Source organism: Sarcophilus harrisii, chromosome 2 (genome assembly GCF_902635505.1).
Source record: "Sarcophilus harrisii chromosome 2, mSarHar1.11, whole genome shotgun sequence".
NCBI lineage: Eukaryota > Metazoa > Chordata > Mammalia > Dasyuromorphia > Dasyuridae > Sarcophilus > Sarcophilus harrisii.
In genome coordinates this window covers 430,038,223-430,057,853 of record NC_045427.1, presented here as the reverse complement: position 1 = coordinate 430,057,853, position 19,631 = coordinate 430,038,223, and the positions used below count along the sequence as shown (strand labels likewise).

Genomic DNA, 19,631 nt, shown 5'->3' with positions numbered 1-19,631 from the left:
GGCCTCAATCATCTCATTGTTGGAGATGAGCCACATGCATCAGAATTGATCATCGTATAGTCTTGTTGTTGCCGTGTACAATGATCTCCTGGTTCTGCTCATTTCACTCAGCATCAGTTCATGTAAGTCTCTCCAGGCGTCTCTGAAATCATCCTGCTAGTCCTTTCTTACAGAACAATAATGTTCCATAACATTCATATACCACAATTTATTCAGCCATTCTCCAATTGATGGGCATCCACTCAGTTTCTAGTTTCTAGTCACACTACAAAAAGGGCTGCCACAAACATTTTTAGACATGCGAATTCCTTTCCCTCCTTTAAGATCTCCCTGGGATATAAGCCCAGAAGAAACACTGCTGGGTCAAAGAGTGTGTGCTCTTTGATTACTTTTTGAGCATAATTCCAAATTGCTCTCCAGGATGGCTGGATTTGTTCACAATTCCCCCAACAATGCATCAGTGTCCCAGTTTCCCCACATCCCCTCCAAAATTCATCATTACCTTTTCCTGTCATCTTAGCCAATCTGAGAGGTGTATAGTGGTATCTCAGAGTTGTCTTAATTTTCATTTCTCTGATCAATAGTGATTTGGAGTACCTTTTCATATGATTAATTATTATCCCCATGTTGTGATGAAGAAACAGATTCTGAGAGTTTAAGTGATTTGCCAACAGTCACATAGATATAAAGTATCTGATTTTGGACTTGAAAGCCAAGTTTCATCATCCAGGTGCTACATGGTATCTATGATTTCCCACTTCCTTTCACTGATTAACATAGAGAAAAGATCCTGAAAAGTCCAAAGCACAAGACTTAGCACATCTTTCTCCTGCTTGCTCAAGAAGGCTCAGTTGTTCCCTATTCCCTCTAGGATTCGTTTTCTCTTTTTGGGGGGCATTTAAAAACTTTTACAATATGGCTCCAACCTACTTTCTCAAGCTTATTGGTTCTCTTTCATGACTTTTCTATGCACACTTCTTGGCCTCCTTATTATTCCTGATCATAATACTTTATTTTTCATTTCTGTGCATTCGCCCAGGTTGTTCCACATATCTGGAATATGCCTCCTCCTCATCTCTACTTTGTATAATCCCTTCCTTCAAGGCTCTACACAAGTGTGTGCTCCTGCAGGAACCTGATCTTAATCTTTACCTCCCAATTGCTCTATTCTTCCTACTGTGAAATTACTTTGGGTATATTTTGGGGTTATTTTTCTATGTTTGTATTGTTTTCCCTAATAGAATGTAAGTAGAATGTAAACTTCTTGAGGGCAGGGACTGTTTTATTTTTATTGTATATTTTAGCACCTAACCAAAAACCTGGTATTTAATAAATGCTTATTTAATGAATGAATGTAAAATCATTTTTCCCAGCCCCAGTTCCTCAGATCTGTATGTATTTCTGGGAAGATCCAAGAGACCCTGGAGCTGCTGCTATTGCATGCTTTCCCATTCCTTGTCTCCACATTCTATGTTACTTTTGACAGATATTGGACCTGTTAGGAAGTACTAGTCTCATGATAACAGAGAAGGATGAGATGGAGAGAGATAAAAATCAGGGCTTCTAAACCACTTTGTTGCCTTATCACTGGGGGAATCACATCTTGAGTTTTACTCTGACTATTCCTTAATTAGACCAATGGGGTTTTCACACGTGGGTGGAAAAATGTGGCTGCATTTTTTTTCTTTTTGAGTATTTGGAGGAAATTAGGCCATCTGACAAGGGACAGAGCTTATCATCCAAGATATACTAATGAGTCTCAACAAAGTCAGAGAAAAGAGAAGCCTTCATCCACTTTCATTTTCTCTTACGAAGTTGTGTCTTCCATTTTCTATGAGGGTATATCTAAACTCCCTTAAGTCCCTTAAGAAGTCTGATTTCATAGGCCAAGGGAGAGACACTTCCTAGATAAGAAATGGAATCCTGATTTATGCGATAAAATTCACTTGGAGTTTTTTCTTTGCTTATCCTGAGGCCTGGAGAGAGAGCACTCAAATGGGCATTCAAAGACCTGGGATCTACTTCAGGTCTTTATGAGCTTTATGAGCTCAGACAAGGCATTGAGATCAAAGGTGGGAGAAAATTAGAATTGGAAGAAATTATAGTTGATTGTAGCATAATTGTATAACCTCTATTAGATTGCTTGCTATCTTGGGGCCGAGGGAGGTAAGGGAGAGAAATAGAAAAAAAAAAATTGGAACTCAAAAATCTTACAAAAATGAATGTTGAAAACTATCTTTACATGTAATTGAAATTACATCTAATTGTAATTACATGTATTTGAAAAATAAAATACCATAGAGAATACTTGAATCAGCCGCCATCTTTTTACAGAGGAAGAAAGAGACCTAAAGAGGTTGAATTCACTTGCTGAACTAGTAAATAGTAGATTTGGAATTCCAATCAGTCTTCAAGTTCAGTGTGGGAAGACTTGGAGGGGTTTTATTTCAATTTTCTCATCTCATCATATATACATCAGTGTATGAGCACTTTGAAAAATTTGAGGTCCTCTGTGGGCTCAAGGAATTATCACTTTCTCCTTAGTGTCCCATATACTTTTCTGCCTGTACACAACAATAATAACAACAAATATAGTTGAAATTTAATCAAAATCTTCTATAAATACAATAAAATATAGATAATGTTAATATGTGGTTTTCTGAGTCATGGACCTGCAGGGTTTCCTTTGTATCATTTAGTGGCCCCATCTCTATTTGAGTTTGACATCACTTTTTTGATCTTTACAACAAACCAATGTGGCTTAATCAACTATAATAATAACTTCTCATTATCCCCATTTGACAAATGAGAAAACTGAGGCCCAGAGGGATGAAGTAACTTGGTCAGTGTCATGTAATTAGTAATTTCATTAAGTGATATTTGAACCCATGTCTTCCTGAGTCCAGAATGTTATCCACATAGATACACAGAAACCCAAAGTGGTATGGGACCAGAAAGTTCACGATTCATCTTATCATCTCCTTTCTACAGGATCTCTGACAGTTGGTCATTCATCATCTTGAATTCTTTGAGTTTTTGACAACCCACTCATTCTCATTAAAAGGCATCATGGTGTGATGGATAAAGCACTGGGCTTAGAATTAGGAAGATCTGAATTCCTACATCAGATATTTATTAATTGTATGACTTTATAAAGTCCCTTTACCTGTGGGGGTTCTCAGTTTCCTTAAATGTAAAATGAGGGGATTTGATTTGATAATTTCCAAGATCCCTTTCTGCTTTGGATTTATGATGCTATGATTGTTCCATGGTTTTCCAGCTCTAATTGTTAAAAAGTTCTTCATCATAGCAAGCTGACATTTGTTTCCATGTACCTTAACCCTATTATTTCTAGTTCTGCCCTTAGAAGCTAGTAAGGAAAGAACTGTAATTGTTCTTCCTCACATTGATCCCTCTCATAGTTGTAAACAGTGATCATGTATACTCTTCTTCTTCTTCTTCAGTTTTCTCTTCAAGGTAAATATTTCTAATTCCTTTAACTCTCTTAGGACATGGTTTCCAGACATCTCTAATCCTGGGTGTCTTCCTCTAGACCGACCTTAATTTATTTTTGTTTCTTCTAAAGTTAGAGCCCAGAGTTAGACACAGTAATCCATAAGTAGTCCATGGTGCTCATGGCACCATCCATAGAAACTATGTCTTCCAATAATCTGGACATTCTGCTTCTCTTAATGCAGCCTGAGATAGAGTTAACGTTTATTTATTTGTTTGTTCATTTGTTTATTTTGTAGCAAACATATATTCTGGTTAGCTTTTTCTAAGAGATCATTCAATTCAACATTCGCTACACACTGACTATGTTAAATACAGGGAGATGAAACAGTTTGGCTAAAACAAAGTCCCTGTACTCATGGAGTTTATAGTCACATATACAGATAATTGAATATATAATTTGTGCTTTGGAGAGGAAGTGAGAATGAAAAGAGTATTCAACTTGAAATCAAGAGAGCTGGAGTTTTCATGAGTCTATCCAGAGGTCCTCAAATTTTTTAAATAGGGGGCCAGTTCACTGTCCCTCAGACTGTTGAAGGGCCGTACTATAGTAAAAACAAAAACTTTAAATAAAGAAACTTCATAGCTCTGGATGAGGGGGATAATCATTCTCAGCTGCTGCATCTGGCCCGCAGGCCGTAGTTTAAGGATCCCTGGTCTAGAGTCTGAGAGGATAGAGCATAGCTTAGGGCTGAAGAAGCTGGCTTCAAATATTGACTCTGGTGCTTACTATGTGATTTTGGCACTCTCTGAATGTCAGTTTTATCATTTGTAAAATGAGATAAGAATACTTGTACTATTTACCTCACAAGGTTGTCATGAGTAAGGAACTTTGCAAACCATAAATGCTATTGAAATGTGAGTTGTTATCTACTGGTCATCCTGCCATTTAGGGGAGGGGGTGGGGGGGGGTAAGAGGTGAAAAATTGGAACAAGAGGTTTGGCAATTGTTAATGCTGTAAAGTTACCCATGTATATATCCTGTAAATAAAAGGCTATTAAATTAAAAAAAATAAAAAGAGGAAAAAAAAAATAAATTAAAAAAAAAAAAAAAAAAGAAATGTGAGTTGTTTTTGTATCACAGAGGTTAAAGAAAACAAGAGTTCTATGTGAGGTCCCAGTTGTTGTTAACAGTGGAAAGCTTTTGGGATTACTGGTTGTCCTTGCTCTAGATAATGGTGTCCATTTCTCCTTCTCCACCTCTGTAGGCGCCCACCATGTTGCAGAAGACCAGCAGGAGGACCCCTTTTCCCCTGGCTCGTGGGATACCACCATGTTAGCCCTACAGAGCCCAGGGGCCACAGAGCTCTGTTCTATAGGGGGAGACATGATGGCCAACCATGTGGACCTCCTGACTGAGCTTCAGCTCCTGGAGAAGGTGCCCACCTTGGAGAGGCTGCGGGCGGCCCAGAAACGCCGAGCCCAGCAGTTGAAGAAATGGGCCCAGTATGAGAAAGAGTTGCAGCACCGCAAGCGGAAGCATGAGAAGAAAAGGAGCACCACCAGCAGAAAGAAGGTGTCCTTTGAGGCCAGCGTGGCGTTGCTTGAAGCTTCCTTAAGGAATGATGCGGAGGAAGGTAGGGCATCATGCTCAGCTCTGTCTTTGGGGAGGGAAGTAGGAGACCTGGGATCTTTCTATCTGCTTCAGTCATGGTGAGGAGTGCTCCCTGATCCTTGGGTCAGGCTTTCCAGCCCAAAAGCCACCTTGGAGGGGGAGCATCATCAAGGAGGGTTTAGGGTAAGGCAGAAGTTCTGTTTGGCCTTCCTGCTATCTTCCACACAGATCCAAATAGAAGAGACTGTGTGGTGTAGTGTGAAGAGCACTGGTCCTGGAGTGAATTGAGTCCAGCTTCTGACATTTATTAATTGTTCTCAGGCAGGTCATTTCAACTCTTCAGTGATCAGTTTCTTCCTTTGGGAAATAAGGAAACAATAATCCTTTCAATTTTTGCTTTAGGGTTATGGAGACAAACACTTAAAACCTTGCATCTTAGGGGTGATTACCAGCATCTATACATACAGATATTAAACTTTTATTTTATTTTACTTTTCTTTTTTTACTTAACAATCATTTATTTTCTTAACCTTCTCTCCTCTACTAACTATAAAAAAGAGAAACCAAATCCAAGTATGCATAATCCAGCAAAACAAATTCACGCATTGGCCATGTTCAAAAATATATATCTCATTCGGTACCTTGAAACCATCTCCTCTCTTTCAGGATAGGTAGGTTATTTATTTATTTATTTTTCTATTTATTTATTTTGCTGAGGCAATTGGGGTTAAGTGTCTCAGACCAGATTTGAACTTGGGTCCTCCTGACTTCAGGTTTGGTGCTCTATCCACTGTGCCACCTAGCTGCCCCTATGTAGCTTCTTTCAACATGGTCACCTGGAATTGGGTTTGATCATTTCACCAATTACATCTTTTTTTCCCCCCGAGGCAATTGGGGTTAAGTGACTTGCCCAGGGACACATAGCTAGGAAGTACTAAGTGTCTGAGACCAGATTTGAACTCAGGTCCTCCTGACTTCAGGGCTGGTGCTCTGTCCAGTGTATCATCTAGCTGCCCCTCCAATTAGAGGTTTGTTTTTTTTTTTGCTAATAAACACTTTTTATTATTATTATAGCTTTTTATTTACAAAACATATGCATGGGTAATTTTTCAACACTGACCCTTGCAAAACCTTCTGTTTCAACTTTTCTCATCCTTTCCCCTACCCCTCCCCTAGATGGCAGGTAGTCCAATACATGTTAAATATGTTAAAATATATGTTAAATCCAATATATGTATACATATTTATACAGTTATCTTGCTGTACAAGAAAAATCGGGTCTAGAAAGAAAGAAAAAAACCTGAGAAGGAAAGCAAAAATTCAAACAAAACAACAGAAAGACTGGAAATGCTATATTGTGGTCATTTTCCCATAGTTCTCTCTCTGGGTGTAGCTGACTCTCTTCATCCAATTAGAGTTTTTAAGTTTTTCATAATCACCATAAAATATTCCTGGTACTTATATTTAGTAAAAGCTGTTGGCTCTTAAAACTGGCTGTTATCTTTTATATCATATACCTCTTTGAACTCCATTTCCTCCTCTGTAAAAAGGAGATGACAGTCTACCTCCCAGTTACCTGAGTGTGTGGTGAGAAGCTATAGGATACCAGATGCTATCCTGGGAGGATTATTGATTGTTGTAAAGAAAGAGTTTATAAATTTTAAAGCATTAAAAAAGTTAGCTGTTATTACTATCATTCTATGTTTACTATTAAAAGCAATAAATCCTTTTGTGAATGGAAACTCATATTTATAGAACAATAGCTTCCTCTTTCTGTTCTCCATGTTACTTTATATTTACTTAATCTGTGTTTGTATTGTCTCCTCCATTAGAATGTAAACTCCTTGAAAGCAGATACTGTTTGTCTTTATCCCCCAGATCTGGCACATGGAAAGTTCTAAGGCTTATTGAATGTACTAGCTGAATTTTAAGTATATTAGTAGAAGTACATTTTTGATTAAGGTGTAACAACCAGCCAACTTTCCAATCTATTTCACATATGGTTTGGTCACTGTTTGTAGAGATCTCAAAGAAATGAACATATCCTGGAGTCTGTCTAGTTGGAGGGAGCACCAGGAGACTTACTTGTATTCCAAGAATGAACATCAGCTTGGTAGACCCACCATTTAGGCATGTCCTTCCCCATCTTTTGGGAATTTGCACAGTATTTGTCCCTACTGAGAAGTCACAGATTTTTCTGTATTTACAAATCACCTTTAGGTTCCACAAAGTCTGCTTTTTTTGGTGTTTTTGGAAATTAATTACTTTTTCTTCTCTTTTCCACATGCTTTTCAATGTCCCCTTTCAGTTTTCTGCTTTTTGGACAACTGGTTGTGGTGCTTCACAGCAGACATTTCATCTCTTCTCCATCCTTTGAAGAAGAAGAATAATCACAACTGATATTTGCCTCCTTTTTTTTAAGTTTTCAATATATTTTATTTTTTCAAATACATGTAAAGATAATTTTTAGCATTCATTTTTTGTAAGATTTAGTGTTCTAAATTTTTCTTCCTCTCTCCCTTATCCCCTCTCCTCACGACAGCAAGTAATCTGATATAGGTTAAATGTTTGTAATTCTTTTAAACATATTTCCATATTTGTCATGTGGTACAAGAAAAATCAGATCCAAAAAGAGAATGCTATGAGAAAAAATAAACAAGAAAAGGTTAAAATACCATGCTTCGATCTATATTTAGTTTCCATAGTTCTTTCTCTGAATGTGATTGACGTTTTCCATTCCTTGTCTACTGGACTTACCTTGAATCACCACATTGTTGAGAAGAGCCAAGTCCATCACAGTTGATCATCACATAATCTTGTTACTATTTAACAAGATTGGTTCTGCTCACTTTACTCAGCATTAGTTCATGTAAGTTTTCCCAGGCTTTTCTGAAATCAGCCTGCTCATCATTTCTTATAGAGCAATAATATTCTGTTACTTTCGTATACAATAATATATTCAGTCATTCCCCAACTGAGGAATATCCACTCAATTTCCAATTTCCCACCACAAAAAGGGCTGCTACAAACATTTTTGCATATACAGTTCTTTTTCCCTTTTTGATGATCTTTTTGGGATACAGACGGAGTTGCCTTATTCTTTAATGTTCACAAAGTACTTTCCTTATAATAACCCTATGAAGTGGGATATTATCAGCCATATTTTATGAATGAGGAAATTGAGGCTAGCTTTAAAATGACTAATTGACTTGCTTAGGCTTCCACAGCTAGTAAATGTTAGAGCTTAGAGCTAAACCAAGATCTCTTCTAACCCTATCCCAGTGCTCTTTACAATCCTGAACCTTTTTGCTCAGTAGCCACTGCTCAATTTGGAAATTATTAAGGTATCCAGGTGACATTTTTCTGTCTCATGGCCCAACTGGCATGACTCCTCTGTCTCCCTCAGAAATGGTAATATAACACACAGATCAGATGAGATTAGATCCATGAAAGTCCTTTGAAAAGTCATTTTTATGGCATTGTCCAAATGTAGGGGTAAGAAGTTAAGACCTGGAAAAAGACAAAAGCAAACTATATTTATTAACTAAATCCTTGTGAGGGTCTCTAGGATCCAGGGGTGCAGATAAGACATTAGAGGAACTACAGACATGAAGAAGGCTCATCTTCTGTTCCAGGCCCTTGGTTTCCTGTTTGGGGTACATGAGGCTTTGTGCTCACCAACTGGCTGATATATTTAGATTGTAGCCTGGAGGCGGCAGCCTGGGCCTGGGGGGGAGGGAAGGAGGAGAGCAGGGTGAGAATGATGCCAATTTGGGCCATGTGGGTGGTTTTGGAATAGCTCTGGGCTCTGCTTTGGTCTCTGGCTAGATCAAATCAGCAAATTCTTGGGTCATTGTGTTCCCTTGCTCAAGCAATGTTGTTCAAGAGATTGGAGAAATGGCCATAGCCTTTGCCTAAGGTGCCCATTCCTCCCACCCCTCTGCATCTGATTAAGGTGATTTCTTTTTCCACCAATCCGCACCTTCTTTCTTACATGTCTGTGTGCCCATCTAGCTGCACTGATGCTATGAAGCAGCCTCAAGGCGGAGAGGCTGCTGCCTGCTTGCCTGCCTCTCTCTTTCCACTTACCTGAGCGGGTGGTGAGAAGCTGTAGGATGCCCAGGTGTGAGGGTTTTCCCCTCTTTCTCCCCAACTCCTGGGGCCTTCCCACCCGCCAGAAAGGAAGGAAACCACCCTCAAGGGCTTAACACAAATGGCCCTTGTGGGTTTGGTTGTCAGCTGGACTAGGTTTGGGCATTCCAGAGCACAACAGTCTTTGGGTATTCCCTTAATTTCTTTTGCCCTCCAGAGCATTAACATTGGTATTGTGAAATTTTGTGAATCTTTTTCAAATCTCAATTAGTGAAACTTCTTGAGGGCAAAACTGTTTCACTAATTGGATAGTTATACCTTAGACCTCATCATCACTGTAATTATTTTATCTTTGTGATTTTTACTATGAAAGTCTCTTTTCACAATAATTTCCTGTTCTTATGTCTCTTTCTTTCTTTCTTTTTAAAGATGGAAATAGTTAATATTTGCTTGAAGACTGGCATGCAAATACATTGTTGGTAGAGGTGTGACTCAGTAGAACCATTTTAGAATGCAATTGGCAATTGTTCTTATATCTCTTTCTCTTGCTTTATTTCTTCTAAATCTGTTCTTTGTCTTCACTGAGCCTCCTTTTTACTCCTGCCTTTTCTCTATCCACTGCACCATCTAGTTGCTCCTGAGCTCATATTTATATAAATCAGATGTCTACACGTTGTCTGAGTGGATCATTTCAAAGGTCCTGGGCAATAGGATCATTGGTATTGACATGAACATATGGGTGAGCTTCTTTGAAGATCTTCATGAACAAAAAAGCTTAAGAATAAATCAACAGGCAACAAGCATTTAATCATTGCCTCTTGTATGTCAGACCTGCTGGGGACTGGGAATTTAAAGGCAAAAACAAAATAGTTCGTATTGTCAAGGAGCTTATAAAAATTTTCTGAGGGACAACATGTGGTCAGATGGATAAATAGTTGGGCCCTTTTATAATCCAAACTACTTCCTCTGAAAAGAGTTTTCTGGATAATACTATGTATTTGCTCCTGATTGCCAAAGGATTCTATGACACAAAGAAGGTTAATTTCTGCCCTAAAGGATTTAAGGTGATAGGATTTAGAAGTGTTAGGAACCATGAAGATCCTTCAGTTCAATTCTCCTCTTTTTTCAGAAGAGGAAATAAAACCCTAGAGATTTAAATAATTTGCCTAAAGTCACTCAAGTAGTAAATTTGGGATTTGAACCCGGGTCCTCTGATTTTAGATTGAATGCTTTTTCCCCTCCACCTTGTTTTATCAACTGTTAAACTCAGCTTGTTAGTTAATGTTAAGACTATGTGTGTCCATTCATATGTACCTGCTCTCTTATGTAATGATATAATGCTAGACTCTAGATTGGAACAAGATGTGCTCTCTTTGGTCTAGAAACAGGACAAGGTCTCTGAATGTCCCAGGAATTCTGAGAACAGGGTTGATGGCAGCTATTAATCTGTCCAGCCCAAAAGGCAGATGGGAATGGGGAGATGAAAATTGTTTGGAACTAGAACTGGCAATACACTCAAACCTAAGGGTACCTGAGTATTTGTATCCAGAGAAGCAAGAAATTTCATGGGCAGTAATCTTGAGCCAGAGAGCTAGCCTGGCAAGATAGCATTAGAATTCCCCCAAACTAGGATGTTAGGACTTGATGCTTAGGATCAGCAGGATCTCATGAGTCAAAAGACAGGGAGGGTTTAGAAGAGATCCTACTGATATTATTTCTCTTGAAGGCTGGGATAATATCCTTCTAGCCAGAGTTTAACCCCCCACAGTCAGAATCCATTCCCATTTGATGCCTCTCCAACAAACACATGAAAATTTACTTTAAAAGGATTTGAAAGGGGCCTTATTAAATTTAGTGAGCAAAGTGTTTGGTTATCCATAAAATGCTACAGAATTATGAGTTAATATAATGGGGGAAAATAGTGACTGGCTATTTTAAGCAAGGGATCCCAGTGGACTTTACATAGGGCTTATGAACTTCACTTAGTTGCTGAGTGGTCTTATGCAAATCTTAATTTCTTTGGGTCTCCATTTCTTCATCTAGAAAATGAAAAGCAACCTGATTCACTTCATGGGTGATGTAGAAAGATAGTGAGAAGGATGTGAATGTCAAACACAAACAAAACAGATGTAAAACCTATTAACCAGTGGGGATTTGAAAAGACACAGATGAGTGATCAAGCTGGTTATTGGTCAAGCATTGATTTTTGGTTTAAATAAATAACTATTTTCACATCAGGTTCACTGTGAGGCACATGTCATGGTGAAGAAGTCTGTACTCAGGTCATGGGTCATCTTTTTTTTTTTTTTTTTTTTTTTTTTGCTTCATATTGGTTTTCTCAAATGCTTTAGAATGTTAGATGGGTTGTTGGACTATATGGATTAAATTGTAGGTCAACAAGTCACTATAAAACCAAGAAACAATTGTCTCTGTATGTGATTTTTATGTCTGCTTTCTTGGGTCATGAAGGTGGATTTTTCCACCGTAGATTGGAAAATCTCTTGCTGGGATCCCCAGGGAATATTTTGCTTTCTCACTACTGGATCATAGTTTCTGTCAAAGTCCATTCTTCATCCTGGCTTCTCTTAAAAGATCCAGACAAATGTCATGTGCTCTTTCAAAATGTACATGGACAGTCCCCCCAGTGACTTTCCTTAAAAGAGAATTGTTACAAACTCTTGTCCTTGATGTGACTTCATATCCATAAGTTTCTTTTAATGGGCCAAATGGAAAATTTGAAATTAATTTTTTTTTGTTATAATAATATCAGCTAACATTTATATAGCAGTTTAAGATTTGAAAGGCATTTTGCACAGACAATCTCAATTGGTCCTCCAACAACCTTATGAGGTAAATGTTGTTAAAATCCCCTTTTTACAAATGCGGAAACTGAGGCAGATAATGATTAGATTAAGTGATAGGCTCACATAGGTAATAAATTTCTGAGGCAGGATTCTGATTCACATCCTTTGATCCAGGTTTAGCATTCTTTGACATCTAGCTGCCTATTATATTATATAAGTACAAATAACTGTAAATAAGGGTCACTAATTTTTATGGACCCCCCCCCAAAAAAAAAACCATACACACACAAAACCCCAAAGCACACCAAAAGCTAGATGGTGCGATGAATAGAGTCATGGGACAGGAGTCAGGAAAATTAGAGTGGAAATCTGGCCTTGTACTTATTAGCTGTGTGATCTTGGCTAAGTCACTTAACCCCTCTCTAAGCCTCAATTTCTTCATCTGTAAAGAGAAGATAATAATAGCACTTACCTCCAGGATTGTTGTGAGAATAAAAACAAGTTAATATTTGTAAAACACTTAGCACAGTACCTGGCACATAATAAGCATTATATAAATGTTAGCGATTATTATTATTCACCATAGCTGAAGGTCCTATTATTTTAGGATAAAATTAATTTGTTGCACCATGTCCTATTCGGTTATTCCTAAATTTCAGTTTCCATAGTCAACTCAGGAAAATCAGTTCCCATCAGATGCTCCTGAGGCCTGCAACATAGTGCAGTAGTTAGAATTATGGATTTTCTGTGTTCTACTCCTTTCTCTGCTGTTTAATCATGGGCAAGTCACTTTAACCTCTAAGCTTCAGTTTTAATTTCTAAAAAACAGGAAAATAATACATTTCTCACAAGGCTAGTATAAGGTTTAGATCCTGTCTGTAAGGTGCTTGTAAAAAAAAAGATCATTTAATATAGCAATAGTAATGGAAGAATCATGTGGGACACAGGGATCAGCACTATATGGACAGCCCTATCTCTTTGGATCCCTGCATTCCATATGTAGGCACTGCAAAGTAGAATATGGTTAATAGTTAATAACAATAGGTAGAAGTCTGTAGGATTTTTTTAAAAATCAAAAACAAGTATATTCTAAGAGTGTTGGAGGAAAAATCAAAGAATATTTCTAAAGAAGAAAGAAAACTCAGATCTTCTAAATTACCAACTACTCTTCTTTTAAAAATACACTAGTGTTACCAAGGAATTGGACTTTGAACTAAAAACAGGCAGAGAATGAGCCTGTTCAGGGTATCCTGTTCTCTCTTTCTTTTTCCATTTCCTTTTTGTTTTTAAAATTTAATTAATGCTTTTTGTTTTTATACCTCAGTTATTTCCACTTTCTGTTTTTTTCTGCCATCTAGAATCTTTCCTTATAATGAAAAAGAAAATGTTTTTAAACAGATTAAATTATTGCAACTACTGCATCCAACACTGTGTACTAAATTCCATATGAGGCCTCATCTAGTTCAATCCTCGCTTTCATTTTATATGAGTAAACTGAGGCCCTCTCATTGAAATGACTTGGCCAAAATCACTAAGATAAGAATCAAAGGCAAGATTTGAATGAAGTCCTCTGATTTCAAAGTCAGCATTCTTTCCTTAGTATTACCCTGCCTTTATCTAAGGTTTCCTTATCTTTTCTCCAAAATGCAAATAACATCAAAATTTGCTTTTTTAAAAAAAAGTCTTACTAATGGTTTATTTTGTCATAGTCATATCTATATCATAAGCATCTATAGACATGTTTATATCTTATTTATATATGTAAAACATGTATCTTTCCTCCTGCTAACTTTATTCTCTATCATTTTGTGAGTCTTTCTGTATGTCTCCAAGTTCTTCATATTCATCATTTTTTAAAACTATGCAGTACTGCCCTGTTACATTCCTATACCACAATATGCTTAGGCCTTTTCCAATTTCTGAGCAACATTTGTGTTAACATTTTTTGCTGCTACAAGGAATTTTACCCAAGGCATTCCATTTTCAACCATCGTTATTCCCTTTGTCAACAAATAGAAAATGAAAGATGCAAAAATCTTCATCTGTTTTGCCTTCATTGGTTCCCTGGTGCCATTTGACTCAGTAGAATATAATGCCATTTTCTTTATATTCAATAAGATTGGTTCATTTCACTTGCACAGACATTTTGGGGAAAAAAGACCTCTATAAGATCATGGTGTTATTATTGTTGTATTCAGCAACTTATTCTGCTTGGTGCTATTCAGAAAAGAAGAGCAAGGGAAATGTAGCCCAAAATCATCATTGGAATCAGAATTTGAGAAACCCAGAGAGGTAGTGTGATCCAGTGGAAAGAGCATTGGACTTGGGTGCAAGAGTCCTGGGTTGAAATCTCCACTTTGCCACTAGAGCTATGACCTGGACAAATTGCTTCTTGGATCACATGAAATTCATAATATTTGTAATTCCTACTTCACAGGCTTATTATGAGCAAAGGATTTTGTAAACCTTAAAAAATGGGAGTTATTAAATGTTATTAAAATTCACTGGAAATAAAGGGATCAGCAACTATGATGTGATGTCCCTCTTTTTTTGGATCTCTCCATTCTGTTTGCAGGTGCTGCAAAGCAGAGCCCAAACAACTTTTACTATCAGACCTCCTAGAGATAGGGCTCTCAAAGATGAAATGGCTTTGTCTCCAACAAAGAGTCCATTGCTTTCAGGAAAAAGACACTTAAAGAAGTGGAAACTAAAGGGATAGTCTTGTGTACAGAGCTTTGGGTGGCTCTAAAGCTTAGCATCAACCCATAAACACTTATTAAGCTCCTATTCTGTGCAATATATGACAGAATAGGATGGAGTGGCCACAGATGTCACCAGGGCCTGCAGGCCTCTGGCAAGTTAGCTCTAAGAGTCTTCAATCTGTAATCTGGAAGGTGAGGCCATCATGGGGAGGTCCAGACAGTACAAACAAAGTCCAAGGGAAATGCCTACCTAACCAAAAACCAGTGAAAAGTCTCAGGAAGACTAGGAAAAACCTAAACCAAGTTAGAATCTAGTTATAATGGGATCAGGTACACAGTGAATCTGCCTGAGAGCAGAATGGGGTACCATGAGCTCAAATTGTAGGATCATAGGATTTAGAGTGAAAGACACAAATAGAGATACAAAAGGCATTTATGGTGCTCACAACACTGCAGCTTTGATAAGAGGTGGACCCTGCCCTCATGGAGCTGATAGTCTACTAGTAAAGGGATAAGATACACTGGTAACTCTATTATGCAATATTGCCTGATAAGTACATACCAAGTGGTCTGAGAGGCTTTGGGGGAGGGAGGATAACCTCTGGGAAGGCAGCCTACACTAAGTAACTAACAATTGAGTTGGACATTAAAGGATATGTAGCATTTTAACATCTCATTAGACGTAATCAGATCCAACTCTCTCAATAGATGAAAAGGATGGGATTTGGAGTAAGCAATAAATAGCACAGCTATACTAAATGGAAGCACCTGATTTGAAACTTTTTATTCCATATCTGGTGTTCTCTTTGCTATATCTGGACACCTGTTTTAGAGTCTGCATTTTTGAATCAACTGATTTAGCTACCCTGACACTGGAATAAATTCTTAGGGGCTGATTTGATCTAATAGAGGGAGGTTGGGAAAAGGTAAAAATGAAATCCAGTTTCACCAGGGTAATTCCCTACCTGCTTTATGATCTCTACACATAGAGCCTCACTACTGGAGCCAGAGGTATTAGCAGCTGCTTCCATAGTATAGAATGGTTATCTCATCTTCTTTTGGGGCAGTTGGTGGCAAAGTGGCTGGAGAGTCATAATGTCAAGAATACAAATCTGGCCTCAGACTCTAGCTGTATGACCCTAGGCAAGTCACTTAACCTTGTTTGCCTCAGTTTCCTCAGCTGGAGAAGGAAATGGCAAACCTCTCCAGTATTTTCCAGGAAAACCCTAAATGGGGTCATAAACAAACATAATTGCACAACCACCACAAAATTGGAGCCTTGGGGGTCTTCTCCAAAGTCCCTCATATTTGGTCCCTTAGGAAATTGTCTACGGGTTGTAAGGTCACCAGCGACCGCAGCTGGCCTCTAGTGATTTAGGTGTGTTTGCTGATGAGATATTACTGTCTCCCCAGGCCACAGAAATCATTTGCTTTGCTTGTGATACTTTAATATAAAACTCAGTTTGTCAATTACAGAAGCTCTTTAAAAGGGTTCCTAATTAGCTTCTATAAATTACTCTCACTAACCTTCTTGCATTAATGTAATCTACTCCCTTGCTAGTCAAGCATTTAGGAGGTTTCTCAATCTCCCCCTGACCTACTCCCACCCTCCTCTTCCCTGCCAAGTTTCTAGGATCCCATGGTCAAGGTCACTGTGGTTTGTCATATGCTGAATCCTTCTTTCATCTTTTGTTTGTAGCATTCTCTTTGGTTCCCCTGCTTGCTCCAGTTTTCCTACTGATTTGTTATCTCATCCTCATAGGCTCTCCCACCATCAGTGTACAGCTTTAGATTTCAACCCTTCTGCTCCTTTTCATCCTCTGTGAATCATTTGTGTCCTTCCCTGAATTGTCCACGGTATCAGTACACCAGAGACCTTCCTCTGGTTCTTTGAACTTGTCATTGCTACCAGGACAGTGCTTGGTCTATCCCATCTCTTGTTCCTGGTACATGGCTGGCCAGTTACCTTCCCCCTCCCAGCCCCAACATGCTCAATCATGTCTTCTCTGTCCCTTCTCCTGTAATGAGCTATGGCCTGTTACTCATATTTCATCCTGAAAAATTCTCTTCCTTTGACAAGCTGGGGAAAGGTCTTCTTTCAAAGGAATTGGATCCATTAGAATCAAGCTCACTTAGTTTGGGAACCTTTCCAAAAAGCAACATTTAAGTTCTTCATGAAAAGTTGTAAATAGCCTGATTCCCTCTGTGGTGATGAGAAATATTCATATTTTCCAGCTCGGTGCTTGGTGCCAAGATGGTACCAGTGCCAGCAGCTGATAACTGAGCCAAGCTGGAACTAGTAGTCCCTGTACTGGCTGTGACTTTCCATCCTTTTGTCAAGTAGGCTAGGACCTGGGAGTGAAAAGGGAGGGCTTTAATTGAGCTCATTAGTACTTTTCCCTTCCTATTTCTGCTAGCTGCCTGGGACAGGGAACCAGATTTTTCTGGGAGGAATATTGCCTTTATAAAAGGGCTTTACATGGAGATGAGATGATTCAAAGAATATTTTCCAAACATCTTTTGATTTTGGATGCTTGGAAAATATTAAGCCCCAATAACGTTAGGCTCCTAAATTTATTTTCTTGAAAAGAAGACATACAATTTAATTAATTATAGTAATTAAATTATAAATATATAATATATTAAATATAAATAAAGTTATAATAAAATTATAAGTATAAAAAATAAAAATATTAATTCAATAAACATTTATTAAGTACTGCTATGGGCAGAACACAGCATTCAATGCTAGGAAGTCTCAAAGTTTAGATAAGATATTATGGAGTTTATAGACCAGTAGGATGGTAAACCACTAATATATGTACAATATACAATAATGGTATGACGAAAATTGAGTTGGATTTGGAATGAGAATGTGTTGTTGAATCCTTCTTCTGCCACTTACCTGTGTGAATTTGTGCCTTACTTTTCTCATATCTCACATGAAGGGTTTGGGTAAGATGACCTGTAAGAAACCTTCCAACTAAAAAATTCAACTAATGATTTATGAGCTACATAATAAGCATATGAGATTGTTTCTATATTTCCAGTTCTTAGTGGACTCAGCTTAAATGTCCCTTTCTACAAAAAGTCTTTCCTTGCCTCTACTGTTAGGTGGAGTTACTTCCCATTTACCCTACCCTGTTTGTACATAGTTGCTTCCATTTTGTTTCTCCCATTAGGGTATGAGCTTCTTGAGAGCAAGAACCATGTTTTTGCCTTTTGTTGTATCCCCAGCAATTGTTGAGCGATGACTGACCAGCACAGTACCTGGCTTATTGTACTTGCTTGAAAATACTTGATGATTTTTGGTAAAGAAGTGATCTGAGAAGGGAAGGTCTTTATCAACTGAAGAGATCAAAGCTTAGCACAGGGCCTGGTACACATAGTAAATGTTTGATAAATGTTACGTAGAAATATAACATTGAATTGAAACAGAGAAGGCTTCACATGGGAGGTCCCATTTTATTTTCTCCCATATTTTGAAGAAATGGCATTTGTAGGACAGATTTGTTCTTGAAATAAACAGTTGGACAGAGGCTTCTTGGTATAATGGATAGAGAGCCATCCTGGAAGTAAGAATGAAGTGGGCTTAAGTCTTCTGTCTGACAAATGCTTTCTCTATAACCCTAGGCAAGTCACTTAATGTTTCAGTGTTCCAAGAAACTCTAAATTATAGACTAACTGCTGATCTTTATTGGTAGAAAGAATTTCCTCACCAGGCAGTTCCCTTAACTAATGAAATTACAGGTCTAGGGAAAAAAATGACCGGATATAAGTAGGACTATTGACTTCTGAGGAAATCTTTGCTGCTGAATTTTGTTTTGTAAAAGTAGCTTAACAAGCTTAAATTCATTTTAAGCACTAATTTTCTGGAAGAAATATAGATTTAGAAGTGTAGCTTAAAAGATTTATCATCTCCATTTCTACCTTCACCCCTCCAAACAATATAAACCCTATAGATTTGTAAACCTTCCATTTTAGGGTAAGAGTATTCTGACAATAACTACAGCTGCATGATGCAATGGAAACTTTTGAATTTGGAGTAGCAGGTCCTGAGTTCAAATTCAGATTCTGCCTTTTACCCGGGTAATCTAGAATCATCACTTTTCTTTGCTTTATAAATTAACAATTACAAAATTATATTTATAAATTTTTAAAATAAAGGACTTGTACCCCTGAGGTCTTTTTCGGTTCTCCACCTATGAGCCTATGTATTCGTACTTATGTGGGACTTTTAGAGTACAAAGCACTTTGGTCTTAGTGGCACCATGAGAGAAGTATCATCTCAGTTTGTTATTCCTATGTTACAGTTGAGGAAACTGAGGCTTTGAAAGAGGAGGGATCTTGGCCTAGACCTTCTGGTAGTAAATATTAGCACTAGGGCTTAGACCTTCTGATGCCAAAATGAATTTTTTTTTCACTTGAACCACAACTGCCTTTCTTCTATGTCTTCTTTAAAAAAGGGCTTAGTAATGAGCTTATTTATTGATTTAATAGGGACTATGTTCTACATGCTATTCCAGGGGTGAATACAGCAGAGCCTAAACCAAAATATAAAATATAAAATGGAATTCATTTCCCCCATATTGGGGATAAAGCTGATTTTTTTCCTCACCTATTATTAACTTTTAAAAATATGTTTAATTTTCATTAAAGTGGGCTGGATTTGAAGTTGGAACACATGGGCTCAAATTTTAGCTCTGGCATTTCCTTGCACACATCTTTAGAAAAGTCACTTAACTTGTCTGGAGTCCTTTCCCATGTAAGTGTTAAAATATGGATGTCAGTGGCAACTTATTAATAATTCATTCAACAACTTCCCTGATTCTTGTGATTGTACATTCATATAAGTATAGCTATATAAATCTCTTCTCCTTAATGTTTTAAGATTTTGAAAAGCACATACATAAAAATAATTCTCTAAAGTAGAGAATACTATTATCATAGCCATTTTAAAGATAG

General features: G+C 37.7%; 1 protein-coding gene across 2 annotated transcripts in view; it reads left to right on the top strand.

The window, feature by feature from the left end:
* The window catches only part of PPP1R16B (protein phosphatase 1 regulatory subunit 16B), a 148,846-nt gene that overhangs the window by 29,341 nt on the left and 99,874 nt on the right, over positions 1–19,631 (top strand). The window contains exons 1-2 of one of the 2 annotated variants that reach the window (XM_023507315.2): positions 103–122; positions 4,722–5,090. In XM_023507315.2, coding sequence (XP_023363083.1) covers positions 4,787–5,090 — 304 coding nt within the window. In that variant the 5' untranslated portion in view covers positions 103–122; positions 4,722–4,786. Of the gene's footprint in view, positions 1–102; positions 123–4,721; positions 5,091–19,631 lie in introns of those variants that run through there. The other variant, XM_012553610.3, reaches the window with a different exon arrangement.